At 51.3% G+C, this 13,750-nt stretch overlaps 1 protein-coding gene across 1 annotated transcript in view; it reads left to right on the top strand.

Moving 5' to 3' along the window:
* Positions 1-13,750, top strand: part of TNS1 (tensin 1) — a 206,022-nt gene that overhangs the window by 188,993 nt on the left and 3,279 nt on the right. Inside the window, 10 exon segments of the mRNA XM_039844732.1 lie at positions 2,176-3,317; positions 6,262-6,348; positions 7,093-7,224; positions 7,617-7,709; positions 8,452-8,529; positions 10,342-10,413; positions 10,667-10,755; positions 10,757-10,833; positions 11,627-11,695; positions 12,132-12,164. Of these exon segments, the coding sequence (XP_039700666.1) occupies positions 2,176-3,317; positions 6,262-6,348; positions 7,093-7,224; positions 7,617-7,709; positions 8,452-8,529; positions 10,342-10,413; positions 10,667-10,755; positions 10,757-10,833; positions 11,627-11,695; positions 12,132-12,164 (1,872 nt within the window).

The following is a 13,750-nucleotide window of genomic DNA, read 5'->3' as shown; positions in this document are numbered from 1 at the left end:
GGTGAGGAGTGTCACTGCTGAGTGTGAGGAAGGGTGTCTTGCTGGGGATGTGGCTGGCATTCTGAGTGGAAAGCCTAGAACTGGGCAGGGGAGGGCTCTAAAGAGAGAGGACCCCATGTTTGGGTACGGTGAGAAGCTGCTCGGCTGGCGGGTAGCTTAATGACAGAGAGGGGAGAAGATGACATAGGAGAGGGAGGTTGAGGTCAGCCCAGGAAGGGAATAGGGTACCAGGCGAGGGAAGAGAAACCTGCCCCAGCCAGAACCCTCATGAGAGAGACTGCCACTGACCACCCCTTCCCGCGTCCACTCCCTCCCTAGCCTGGGATCCCAGGGGCCAGGAAGTACTCAAGCCACCTCTTCACATATCCGCAGGCCAGGGATGGCCTAAGTTTGCCGTGTGCCTTACATTGGTCAGGGTAACACACCCCTCCCAGGTTGGGGCAAGTAGCTGCGTGAGCAGAGGCAGTTTTCTTCTGGATTCTAAGAATTCTGAAACCTCAAGCCCAGCCTGCACCCCCAGTCTATCTTGCTCCCTACCAAGCCTCCTGACGGGCAGACAGCTCCATTTCTTGGGAGGCCTGCCTCTGGGCAGAGGGTGCAGTCCTCTAAAGGAAGGGGGGCCTTCCTCACCTGCCCCGTCATCACCGTTGGGGTCAGGCAGCCCTGACATCAGGAAGTTTTCACTGTTTCTCACTCACTTTCTTCCTGCCGTGGTGTTGGCTTTTTTCAGGACTCAGGAAACTAACATTTCTCCTCTGGGATTAATCTTTCAGACTCTGTTTCAGTGTTCCGAACCGGCCCCACCCCACCCAGCCTGACATGTCCTCCCATCCCTCAGAATCCAAGTTATTCCTATCGGAAAGTGGCCGTTCTGCTCTGGCCCCTTCTAGGATGTGAGGTGGCCTTTGTCCTAGCCTGGCCCCTGACTTCTCCCTGCCGTCGGCTCTTGCCTGCCACCCCCACCACCTACCTCACATTCCCCGGGGGACGCGAGCTTATCTGAGCCGGCCCATGTGGGGCTGGCCAGCCGGCCTCGAGACTCCCAGTCTCTAGCTCCAGGCTTTGGCCCCTCGTCTTATGTGAGGACCCCACCTTACCCCTAAGGGGCTCCTGGTGGAAAGCCTGCCTGCCACCTCCCTGCAGCTGCTGCTTAGGCCAGGTCCCTGCCAACTTTTGACTCTCTTGCCATGACAATGAGGGATAGAAGTTTGTGTCTGGAAAGAATCAGAGTCATCTTAACAAAGCTCCCTCATGTCTTCATATGGGAAGACTACCAGCAGAATCCAGGTTTCCCAACTCCCAGGCCATTGCATTGTACTCCTTCCCTATGGACTTGTACTTAACTTCGGAGGAGAACCTTTGATTGTGGCTATTCCCCCAGATACAGCTCCCTCTGAGGTAAATTTTAACAGTTTTTGAGTTGGGAACAACCTCTGAGCTCATCCAATCTAACTTCCAATGGAGAATAGTCCCTCCACAACATTCAGGCCAAGAGGTCAGTTGGCCTCTGTTTAAACGCTCCTAGCGATTGGGGTCTCATTGCCATGTACAGCAGCTTGCTCCATGAGTGGCCAGATCCACCGGCTGGAAAGCAGACCTTATAACGAGCTGAAATCTCCTTCTCCGAGACTTTCTTTTCTTTGCGTTTTGAAGCCACCCAGGAATGAAAGCCCAATTCTAACACTCTCAACATTTAAAGATAACGATGGCACAACTGAGGAAACTGAGTCGAGGCGGGGACACTTCCAGTAGGAATGAGATCCAGGTGATTTGACCCTCTCTCCAGCCTTCGGTTTCTGTGATTCTGGAGGTGACACAAGGACAGCTACTTTCCGTTTCGGTCGAAGATGGCACCTTGCTTTGACTTGTGTGGTTCAGGAGCCAGCACAGGGCAGTGGGGCAAACACAGACTTTGGAATCAGAAACAACTGAGTTGAAACCCTGGTCTTCTATGAGCCCTGTGGTCGTAAGCCTGTTGCTTAACCTTTCTGAGCCTCAGTTTCCGCTTCTGATGTTCCATAGGCTGATGTAAAAACCCTGACATTCCCATGCATGTGAGCGGAGTCCTCACTCGTTATTAGTGGTGGGAGGGAGGGAGGTCTGGGTGCTCACTGAAAGCCTGTCGTTCATTAAATGCCATTTACCGATATCTCAATCTGCCCTTTCTCTCTCCAGCACTTCAGTGGGGAGTTTCCCGTCAGGAGAGAGCAGTGACCAGGGCCCCCGGACACCCACCCAGCCTTTGCTGGATTCCGGCTTCCGCTCCGGCAGCCTGAGCCAGCCCAGCCCTTCGGCTCAGAGAAGCTACCAGAGTTCTTCTCCTCTCCCGGCCGTGGGCAGCAGCTACAGCAGCCCCGACTACTCACTGCAGCAGTTCAACTCCCCAGAAAGCCAGGCCCGGGCTCAGTTTGCTGTGCCCAGCGTCCACACGGTACCCGGGAGCCCTCAGGCACGCCAGAGGACAGTGGGCACCAATACTCCCCCTAGCCCTGGCTTTGGTCGCCGAGCCATCAACCCCAGCATGGCTGCCCCTGGCAGCCCCAGTTTGAGCCACCGCCAGGTGATGGGCCCATCAGGAGCTGGTTTCCATGGTAACACAGTTTCCAGCCCCCAGAGCAGTGCAGCGACCACTCCAGGAAGTCCTAGCCTGGGCCGGCACCCTGGGGCCCACCAGGTTTCAGGCCTCCATGGCAGTGTGGCCACCACTCCAGGAAGCCCCAGCCGGGGCCAGCACCCTGGGGCCCACCAGGCCTCAGGCCTCCATGGCAGTGTGGTCACCACTCCAGGGAGCCCAAGCCTGGGCCGGCACCCAGGAACCCACCAGGGCAACCTGGCCCCCAGTCTCCATGGCAACACAATAGCCAGCCCCGGAAGCCCCAGCCTGGGCCGGCACCTGGGAGGATCTGGATCTGTGGTTCCCGGAAGCCCCAGCTTAGACCGGCACGTGGCCTATGGCGGCTACTCCACCCCTGAGGACCGGAGACCCACGCTGTCCCGGCAGAGCAGTGCCTCCGGCTACCAGGCTCCTTCCACGCCCTCCTTCCCTGTGTCCCCTGCCTACTACCCTGGTCTGAGTAGCCCTGCCACCTCCCCATCGCCGGATTCAGCAGCCTTCCGGCAAGGGAGCCCAACACCAGCCTTGCCAGAGAAGCGGAGGATGTCCATGGGAGACCGGGCGGGCAGCCTCCCCAACTATGCTACCATCAACGGGAAGGTGTCCTCCTCACCTGTCGCCAGCGGCATGTCCAGTCCTAGTGGGAGCAGCACCGTCTCCTTCTCTCATACTCTGCCTGACTTCTCCAAGTACTCCATGCCAGGTGGGCCTCTCCTTCCACCTCCCTGTCTCCTGCTGACAGATGAAGTCTACCAGTTAGGATTTCTGTTCTGACAGCCTCTTGGCAGACACACCGTGGGTGGATCACTGACTTGTGGTCCTCAGTTACCTTATCTGTATAATGGGAGTTGAAGGTAGACGTAAAGGAAATGCATTATGGTTGTTGTGGCTGTGGGGGCGTGGAGAAGGATGTAGATGCCAATGATGATGATGATGATGATGATGATGATGATGATGAAAATAATAATGATAGCATTATCGTTACGATTATCATCACTATCACAGCCACTACTGCTTGTTGAACACAGGCTGTGTGCCGAGCTCTGAGCTACGTGCTAGCTCACTCATCCTCACAGCCATACACAATGCAACTGAGACTTGGAGGGCTCAGTCATTTATCCAGGGTCAGATAGTTAACAAATGGCAGAGCCAGGCTGCCAATCCAGGCCCATACTACCCAGAGCTAATGCTCTCTGAGTTGCGTTATTGGAGTTGTTTTATCATGTCTCCCTTTCAAATCTGGACCTCCATACCTTTTACAAGCCCCTTGTTCCCACCTTTTGATCCTTACTTCACTCACATCACTAATAATAGATATGGCAGCCAGATGTGATATGGGACAAAGCCAAGGGCTGGGCATTTCACTGGAGTCTAGTTTCTACCAACCCAGCTTCATTAAAGCTTGTGCAAGTTTGCACACTGAATTCTTCACTCATCACCAGAACTTGGCCTCTCTGCTTCTACTTAGAGAGCTCATTATCTAAACACAAAGGTCAAGGCCTCAGCTGATTTGCAGCTTCTCATCCAGACCTGGAACCTGCCTGTGTGCAGAGAGGCCCTGTGGTCCCGAGGCATTCAAAGACTACTGAGAATGTTTTGGGCAGCCTGGGTTGGGCCCCAGAAGCCCAGATTCTCAATATGTCACTCCCAGGTCCTGCCCTGAGCCTGCCGAGCCAGGACACCTACAGCGACTCTGCACTCCCCTGCTTCCTGCTGCCCACCAGAGACATCTGGTTCCCAGCTTCTCTCCCTGGAAGGTTCAAAACTTCTAGTAGTTGGGACATTTCCTGTTTCCCACCATCTTCCCTGCTTAAAATAGCCATTGGAGTCAACACAGGAAGGCACATGGAGCTGCAGCCGCCTCTGACAGAGCATCGGCGGGGGCCTGTGGCTTCAGAGCAGAGAGAGGCAGCTTGCGATAGTTGCACGGTCCAGCTGCCTACCCCAGAGGCCCTCCTCAGTGCACAGCTGCCAGGAAAGGGAGCTGACCTACTTGCCCCCTCACTGTCCTCCAGAGACAGATCCCAGAAGTCTAGTAGAGTTTAAGGGATACATTGAAATCGACTAAGCAATGGACGCAGAGCCCAGCCCCGTCTCTGTTCTGAGCCCTGAGCTTTACAGCTTCGTTAGCACAGGCTCCCTCTGCTCCGGCCTCTCTCTCAAGAAAGGAGAGGAGACATCTGGAAGTGGATATACCTTTCTTCCTCTTTGCCCATCCCCCTTTCTGTTTGTCGTTGTTGCCAAAAGATGAAGGGAGAGGTTGGAGAGCGAGGGTCGCGCATCCTAATACCTACTGGCAAGATATGGTGTAGCTGGTACTGAACCGGCTCCTGTGTCGACTTATCTGGGAAGGTCTTACAAGAGCCTTTCTGTTAACCATCTGTGTGACCTGGGCAGATCACGCCCCTTCTCCGAGCCTCACTTTCCTCACTCGTAAGGTTAAATGGTTGGACTAGATGCTCTCGGAACTCCTTCTAGTGCCTCATGTTTTATGAAGTCATCCCTGGTCCACAAAGGGTCTGCAGTGGGGAGAATCTACCAGAGAAGCGGAGTATGTGACACACAGTAGATGGCTTCTAACTTCTAGGCTAAGCCTTCCCCTCTTTGTCTCAGGCAGGAGGGATGGTTTTTACTCTATACAATGGGCTTTCCACATGGGGAATGAAGAGGGGGTGGGGAGAAGCAGACGACATGCATCTTTCTGCCTTCATCTTCAAGGTTGTTATGATAAGGTTGAGAAAGGGGCTAGAGGTGGGGAGAGAAGCTGCGAGAAGGGTTTAGTTTGACGCTTCTAGAGGAAGGGGGAGATGGGGTGGAGCGGGGCTTTCGTGGGTTCAGTGAGAATACCGTACCGGGCTCTTCGACAAGAGAGCAGCTCTGTGATCCATGAGGGTTGGTGGAAGACAGCGAAAGGATGAGAAAGCTGCTCGAGGTCCCTTTTAGCAATACTCTGATGATGTTTGAGGAGACTGACTTTCTGCATTAGTTTCCTAGGCCAGCATAACGAAGTACCACAGGCTTAATGTCTTAAGACGAATCCCATCTGATCTTGGAAGCTAAGCGGGGTCGGGCCTGGTTAGTACTTGGATGGGAGACCGTCTAAGAAGACCAGGTGCTGTAGGTGTAAAAAAATAAAAAATAAAAAATAAGGAATTGTAAACTGACAAGGTCCTTGCAATCTGTGAGGTTAACCAAGGGTTGCCTTGCCTTAAAAAAAAAAAAAAAAAAGAATTTATTCCGTGACAGAAGTCCAAACTCAGGGTGTTGGCAGAGCTGGTTCCTTTGGGAGGCTCTGAGGGGCAATCTGTTAGAGGCCTTCTCCTGGCTTCCCGTGCTTGCTGGAAATCCTTGGTGTCCGTTGGCTTCTAGATGCATCTCTCCAATGTCTGTCTGCCTCCATGCTCACATGGTGCTTTCCCCTTGTGTCTCTATGTCTCTTTCCCTCCTTTTATGAGAACACCAGTCATATTGGTTTGGGCCTACTCTAACCCAGCATGACCTCATTTTAACTTGATTACATCTGCAAAGACTCTACTCCCAAATAAGGTCACATTCACAGATACCGGGATGAGGACTCTAACGTAGCTTTTGGAGGTCATAATTCAACTTATAACTATTCTTTCTTTTTTCTCCTCCTTCTCCTTCAGACAACAGCCCTGAGACCCGGGCTAAAGTGAAATTCGTCCAGGACACTTCCAAGTATTGGTACAAGCCTGAGATCTCTAGAGAGCAGGGTGAGTGTTGTGGGGCACTAGAGTCCATCCAAGGTCACAGCTGGCTGCTGCCCACCACATCTTTCCTGGGCAAGGAACTTCAGCAGACTCCTTCCTCTTTGCCATAGGTGGTGGTCACAGAGAGGGGCTGGGATCCAGGTCAGACAGGAAGAGTGATCCCCAGGTGAAGTGTGGGGGAGCAGAAGCAGTGGTGGTAGACGCTCCTTTGAAGGATTTTTAAAAGCAGCAGAGTCTTGGTTTTCTGGGCAAAGTAAAAAGCCGGGCAAGATCGTAGGAAACCTGAGCTCTCCATCTGCATGATGTGGGAGAGTTGTGCACATTTTACAGAGAAAAGAGTTGGGATTGTGGGGATCGAGAGGAGGTCTGCCTTAGCGCCCAAGGAAAGTCTGTGTGGATAGGACAGGGCACGGGCGACTATGGACCACGGTCAGATCCAGACTGCCGCCTGTTTTTGTAAATATGATTTAATGAACACAACCACATCTGTTGGTTTATGTACTGTCTGTGGCTGCTTTTGTGCTGCAAAGGCAGAGTTGTGTCGTTGCAACAGAGATTGTGTGGCCTGCAAAGCCTGAAATATTTACATCTGGCCATTTACAGAAAAAAATTGCCAACTTTGGTATAGGAGGACCCTTAGGATGCTTGAATTCTAACAGAGAGTGAGGCTCGAGAGGCCTGTTGATAAGTAGAGCCAGTTCAGTCAATTTCTTATTTCCTCCTCCGTCCTCACCCCTTACCATTCAGCCATCGCACTCCTGAAGGACCAGGAACCAGGGGCCTTCATCATCCGTGACAGTCACTCCTTCCGAGGGGCCTATGGGCTGGCCATGAAGGTGTCGTCTCCCCCTCCGACCATTATGCAGCAGAATAAAAAAGGTAACAGCATCTGCTTAAGTGGGGCCTCAGGGCCAGGTAATCTTGTAAGGTTTCTTCAAACCCTGAGGTGCAGGAAGGGCCTGGGGGCTGGTCAGGTCTCTAATTCTCTCCTGGTAGCTGCCCCTGCTATATCGGACTCTTCGGCAGAGGGAACCTTGGTGATGGTGGGGGTCAGAAAACAGGGGAGGCAGATTATTGGGACGCTTCGATTGTATCCTTGAGGTGTGTAGAGGAGTGCTAGTCGCTCCATCCCAGGGTTCCGGCCACATTATCTCTACGACCTGTCTTCCGTCACAGCCCCGCATGCTGGAGCGGTTCTGAAGCAGTGTTGGGAGGCGGTGGGAGGATGCCATGAAAAGTGACTAGTCCTCATTTCTTTCTTTTTATCCCAGGGGACATGACCCATGAGCTGGTGAGACATTTCCTGATAGAGACTGGCCCTAGAGGAGTCAAGCTCAAGGGGTGCCCCAATGAGCCAAACTTTGGTGAGATGTCCCGCAACCTCTGTCCCCATAGTCGGTCGGTGGTGTCTCAGGCCTGTCCCAGGTTCCTTTGCCACAGGTTCTGCCAGCCCTCCTTGTCGTAGGTGCAGCGGACAAAATGAATGGTGGCCTCCCTTCCTCTGCACTGCGGCTCCGTCACCCTGATAGATTCCTTCGTACTTATCTATCCTCCCCCACTGACACTGGCTATCATTATAATCTAAACAACAATGATAACAATAGCAGCCTTTATTGACCATTTACTATATGAAAGTCACTGTCTAGGTCCCTTATATCACTTCTGATCTCACAACGATCCTGCTTGGTGGTGCCATGGTCCCATTTTATGCATGAGGATACTGAGGTTCATAGAATGTAGACTTACTCAAGACCGCATGGCTCATAAGTGACTGAGCTGGGATTTGAGTCCATGATTCTTTGAGTCTTCTGCTGCTCTGTCTTAAGAGGGGCCCCAGCAGCCGGAGGGACTTAGGAGAGATGAGGGGAGTAACTTTCTACAAAGGAGAGTTGTTAGGTAACCTTGAGACTCCTAGAATGAGCCTCTGGAATCTTCTTCCTTGGGTCTTGCTAACAAAGAAGGAGGGGATTTTCAGCTCTGTTGGTGAGATGATGAGAGAGTAATAAAGAAGCTAGACTGTGGCTCGTGGGGGATTGGGGCTTCCCCAGTGCCTTTGGCCCCGCTCCTGGTCATGCCGCCCCTAACATCCTGTCTCCCCCGCTGCAGGATCCCTGTCTGCCCTGGTCTACCAGCACTCCATCATCCCACTGGCTCTGCCCTGCAAGCTGGTCATTCCAAGCCGAGGTAGGAACCTGAGACTCCTTGCTCTGCCAGCGTGCCCTTGAGCTGGCCTCCTTTGTGTCTCGGCCCTGCCAGCCGCTCCAGAACGCAGGCCAAGGTTGGAGGATGCGAGTCACTTTGCCAGTCCGGGGAAACTCAAAACCACTCCCCTTTTTTAGTACTAAAAAAAAAAAAAGGAAAAGTTTATTAAAAGCTTAATTCCAGGAATGGACATAATTGACTTGCCACATTGTTCTGGGAAATTCCCCAGAGGCTTAAAGAAATTCAGACCGAATCCTCAGAATAAGCCTCATTTCGGAGGAGGCACTAGAGGTAGGAGACAGTCAGTCACGGGGAGGACCGGGGCCTGGAAGATGGGATGGGCGTCCGTGGGCAGGGCCCAAGGAAGGGGAAGGAGAAGGCAGATTTAGGTCAAGGGGACTTCCAGGGTGGGTGTCTGGTCCTAATGGAGGGGACAGAGCACAGTGTCCCCTCAAGGGATTGCTTAGAGGAGAGGTGGCTGGGCTCCACATGGTGTGGGAAGGAAAGGGGGGCGGGGGTAGGACGTCCCTGGAGTTTCTAGTGTGTGTGACTGAGAGGGTGTTCCCTGACTGAGGACATGGAGCTGATGGGGACGAGCACACCCCATTTCGATTGTGGGAAGTTTGAATGGAACTCAGAACCTCAGGACACAGGGCGAGAATCTGAGGTACTGGGGCCGGTGACGGAGATTTCAGCTTCTCTCTGAGGGGTGTCCCAGACGTGGAGGATGGCAGATGGACACCCGAAACTTTTCACAGCACAGGCTTCTGTTTCCCAGCCCTCGAGTACACAGGGCCCACAGGAGGGAAATATGCTCCGCCCTGAACTTGAAGTCTAGGAACTGGGAACGGAAGTACCTTCTCCCTACCCTCTCTGTTAAATACTGGGAGAGTCAGAAGTGCCTCTGGGACGTTCTTCCCGGCGTCTCTCAGCGCTCCTGGGGTTCTGCCCACACAGAAAACTCCAATATTATTCGACAATTTCTATGTATCCAGTTCGATTCATTTAATTATTAATGGTAATTGACCACCATGATTAGCTTAAAAGTTCAAATACAACTTAAATAGCATTATTAACCACACAATTTAGATAGGCACTAATTAAATTGTATTTCTATGGAATTTACCAAAGTAATTCAGCAATTATAAAACTGTTTGATATTTACATTGTATAAATACTCTCCAAGTATGGTCCCCAGAGCAGCAGCAGCACCCCTGGGAACTTGTTAAAAGTGCAAATATTCTCATGCCCCACCTAAGTAGAAGGTCTGGGGTGGGGTCCAGCAATCTGTGTTTTAACAAGCCTGCACGCCAAAGTCAGAGAAACACTGGCGTAAACAATACTCAGTTGTTATTAATATCGAAATTATAGCAGTGCTGCATTAATGGTTTAATGAAAGAGGGCATTTATTGATCCACGCAGAAGTAGCAATGCAAAACAATAACAGCAGTTGCCACTTGAAGACTTGCTTTGTGCCAAGCTCTGGGCTAACACTGTACGTGGAACAGGTGAAAAGCCCAGTGAAATGGCTTCTATCATCATCGTCTCCGTATTATAGGCTCAGGGTCCGATCCCGGCTCTGTTGGACTCCAAAGCAGTCAATCAGTGCAATGAATACTCAGCAATTATTGAACATTCCAACTGGACATGCACGTGCCGATTGCCAGGGCCTGACGTGAAAAGCAGTATCTGTTGCATGAAGTATTTGCAGAGCTTACCTAAGGCCCAGCCAGACTTGTGCTTCTTTCCAGCTCTAGAGTTTTAATTACCAGCTGAATTCAATTTTTGTCTCAGACCCCACAGATGAATCGAAAGATAGCTCAGGCCCTGCCAACTCAACCACTGACCTGTTGAAGCAAGGGGCAGGTGAGTAGCCACGCCAGACTAGATCTCCCCTGGCCTTTCCTCCTCCCTGCCCTGTCCCCTCCTGCAGGTGCAGGCTGGGCATCTCTCCTAGACCCAATGTCTCTAGGTGGGCACCACACATTTTTGTGTGTAGATGCCATGGCCTGAGGCTGACTTGAAATTCATCTGCTACCTCCTCCCTAAAGAGAGGACCCGGGGATCGTCCTCACCTACTCCAAACCCCACGATCTCTCCTTCGTTGGGTTTCTTCCAGCCTGTAACGTGCTCTTCGTCAACTCTGTGGATATGGAGTCACTCACTGGGCCACAGGCCATCTCCAAAGCCACTTCTGAGACATTTTCGGTTGCTGTTGACTCCAATACCATGCTACCATTTGCTTTCAAAGCTTTTCGCTCAGGGAATTACCGACAAATTCAGTAGGTAGTAAGACTTTCACCTACTTATTCCTTTTACTTACCTACCACCACTTACCACTGGATTCATTGCTTTTGAAACTCCATTTATTATCATTTACTCCTCTTCATTCAATTTCTCCATTCACCATCTGCTATTTTCTGTTCATTCACCTATCTCGGTCCATCCATTCATTCATCTATCTATCTTAATTCATCTCCATCTAATCACTCATCTTACCCATATCTATCTATCCATTCATTCATCTATCTATCTATTCACTTCATTCATTTTCATCTATCTACTGCATTTTGTTCCACCACCTACCAGTTGATCCATCCATCCCTGCATCCATTCATTCCCCCTCTGCCCTCCCCCACTCATTTATTCCTTCACTCATTTATGTCTCCATTCATCTACCCATCCCCCCATTTTTCCATCCTCCTCCTACAAATATGTCTGCATTGAGTATACAGCTGCACATGCAACTGATAAAGTACCCGTTTTCTAGAGCAGAGCCCCTCCTCCCAAGTTCTCCCTCACATGTTCTCCCAGCCCCTTTCCTTCCTCCTCAGGGATCCCCCCATTTCTCATTCCTCAATGCTAGTTTCTTCTTTCTTTTCCTAACCTCTGACTTTCGAGACATATTTCTATGACATATCTGTCCCTGTGCATTGCTTATGTCCCCAATGGGAGCATCCCAGGCTGTCTTGCTCATAAGGGAGAAGCTGTGTCAACCCATAACAGCCACAGACGGTGGGAAGGTGGCCTGACTTGTCACTTCAGCGCTCATTCTGTTTATCTGATGTCCGTGCCATAGGCTCTTCTTCAGACGACACTACCCCCTCAACACTGTCACTTTCTGTGACTTGGATCCACAGGAGAGAAAGTAAGTCTCCTGTAGACACCTCCATCTCAGCCAGCTCTAGAACACTAAAGTCTGTGTGTGCAAGTGTGCGTATGCATACGTGTATATGCATGTGTGTGTATTTTTGGTTCAACTTGAAGATCTGCCTGTGTCTGTGGGAGTGTGAATAATTATACTGGGCATCTTTCTGAGTTTTCCCCATGACAAATTTGGAGACTCTCCCAAGGACTCAAGTGCCCTTTTTCACCTACTCTGCCATGTCCTTGACCTTGATTCTGCTTCTCTTCTCCACATTGGGAGAAGCTCCTTGGGAGGTAAAGGTTTTTCTTTGCGTGAATGCCCTCCACCCTCCATAATGGGGCTCCTCTGCCTTGCCCCATGTGGTTTGGGGATGCACGGGGCTGGGTACTGGAGAGGAGGTGTAGTAGCTTACGCTGTTGTGTCTTTCTTTCCACAGGTGGATGAAGACGGAGGGAGGGGCCCCTGCTAAGTAAGTGTGGCTTCTCCCCCCAACCCAGCTGGCCGGTCCTTTTGTTCCTTGGAGTGGGGGGATCAGGGGCAGGTTTAAAATCTGGGACCAGGGCAAAGGGCAGCACAGGTCACTCAGCTTTGGATAAAAGCTTGACCAGGTAGCCAGGTCTTTTGCTTTCTACCCCGGCCTAAAGGCCAGCCTCTGGTCTTGTCATCTTTCCTCTCCCAGGACCAGACCAGCAGGGGTCTGAGGAAGTGGACAGAAAGCTGAGTTTTGTTGGAGGCAATGGCATTGAGGCAGGGGTTGTTTAAATGATCTTTTCTGCCCCAGTCCTGGCTTCCTTGACTCCTGTTCCTGCTCTTTTGGTGGGCTTCTGGGAATACTGTGCCTGGGCTAGACTGCATCAGAACATGGGAGCCCAGAAGGTCTGAATTCTGGGGATGGCCTGGGACCTTTTGGTTGATGCTTCCATCCATTCAGCTTTGGAAGGATTCAGACCAACCAGGAGGCTGACTCACTCCCAGGAGGCCTGACATTGGCACGGTGGATAGGACACGTGTATAAACAGCACTCATATGCTGAAGTGGTTTTCAAATGGTGTTCCAGGGAACCCTCGGACTCTCAGGTTGCAACTGAGCCCTTAACAGGGGAGGAAAAACCCTGTTACAATTTACAATTATATATCAGGATGAATCGGAGGTTTTCTCAATATCCCAACACCAAAACAAAGTATAGGAGTAACCTGGCTGTTGAAGCTGACACAGACTGCCACTGTGGTCAGTAACTCCACGTCTTTACTTTGCCGGGCTCATCTAAACAGCTTCATTTTTCTCACTGATTGACTTTAGAATGGGTAAACGTGATGCTTTTGAATTGATACTTTTATAGCTATAAGTACTGCTGTCACCTTTATCTATTCAGACTTCATATAAGATTGCTTTAGAAAAAAAAAATTTCCCTGTTAAAAAATACAAAATCTCTGCTGTATGAGACATGCCAAGAGGGTACAGCTCACATATGTAGGTGTGACACAGGAGAGTGCGCCTAGGCAGGGAGAGATTCGGGAAAGTTTAGGGAAAGAACTTATATTTAAAAATGGATATTAAAAGACAGGCATTTGGGTATGGGGGTAGGAGAGACTATTTCAGGCGGATGGGGGGCATGGCCACCAGAGTGCAAGCCCCCTGAGGACAGGACTGTGTCTGTTGCATGGGAGAAGCTGATAAACATTTGTCGAATGAAGAAATGAGGGATGAGACAGGGAGGAGGAGAATGAAGAGGGGGCACAGTGAGGCCACCTTGGTCAAGAATGAATGGAGCCGGCCAGCAGCTAGTCAGCACGATGGCTGAACTGCGGGATTTCCAGAGGGGTCCCGTGGGATGGAGGTGACCTCGCCTTGCCTGAAGTCACGTGAAGAGTTAGCAGCCCAGCTGAAAGGAGGACCCAGGTGTCCCATCATCTCAAAGCTTGCCTCACACTTGCCTCGGCCTTCTCCTGGGTTCACAGGGTCATTAGGGTCTCCATGTGCCTGCCACCAAACCCGGAGGCCAAAGCTTGTGTTTGAAGAAGCATCTGCTCATTTGCCATGGGTCGTACAAGGGGG

Source organism: Pteropus medius, unplaced genomic scaffold (genome assembly GCF_902729225.1).
Source record: "Pteropus medius unplaced genomic scaffold, Ma_sr-lr_union100, whole genome shotgun sequence".
NCBI lineage: Eukaryota > Metazoa > Chordata > Mammalia > Chiroptera > Pteropodidae > Pteropus > Pteropus medius.
Note: the sequence above shows the minus strand (reverse complement) of the source record. Positions and strands in the feature narration are given on the sequence as shown.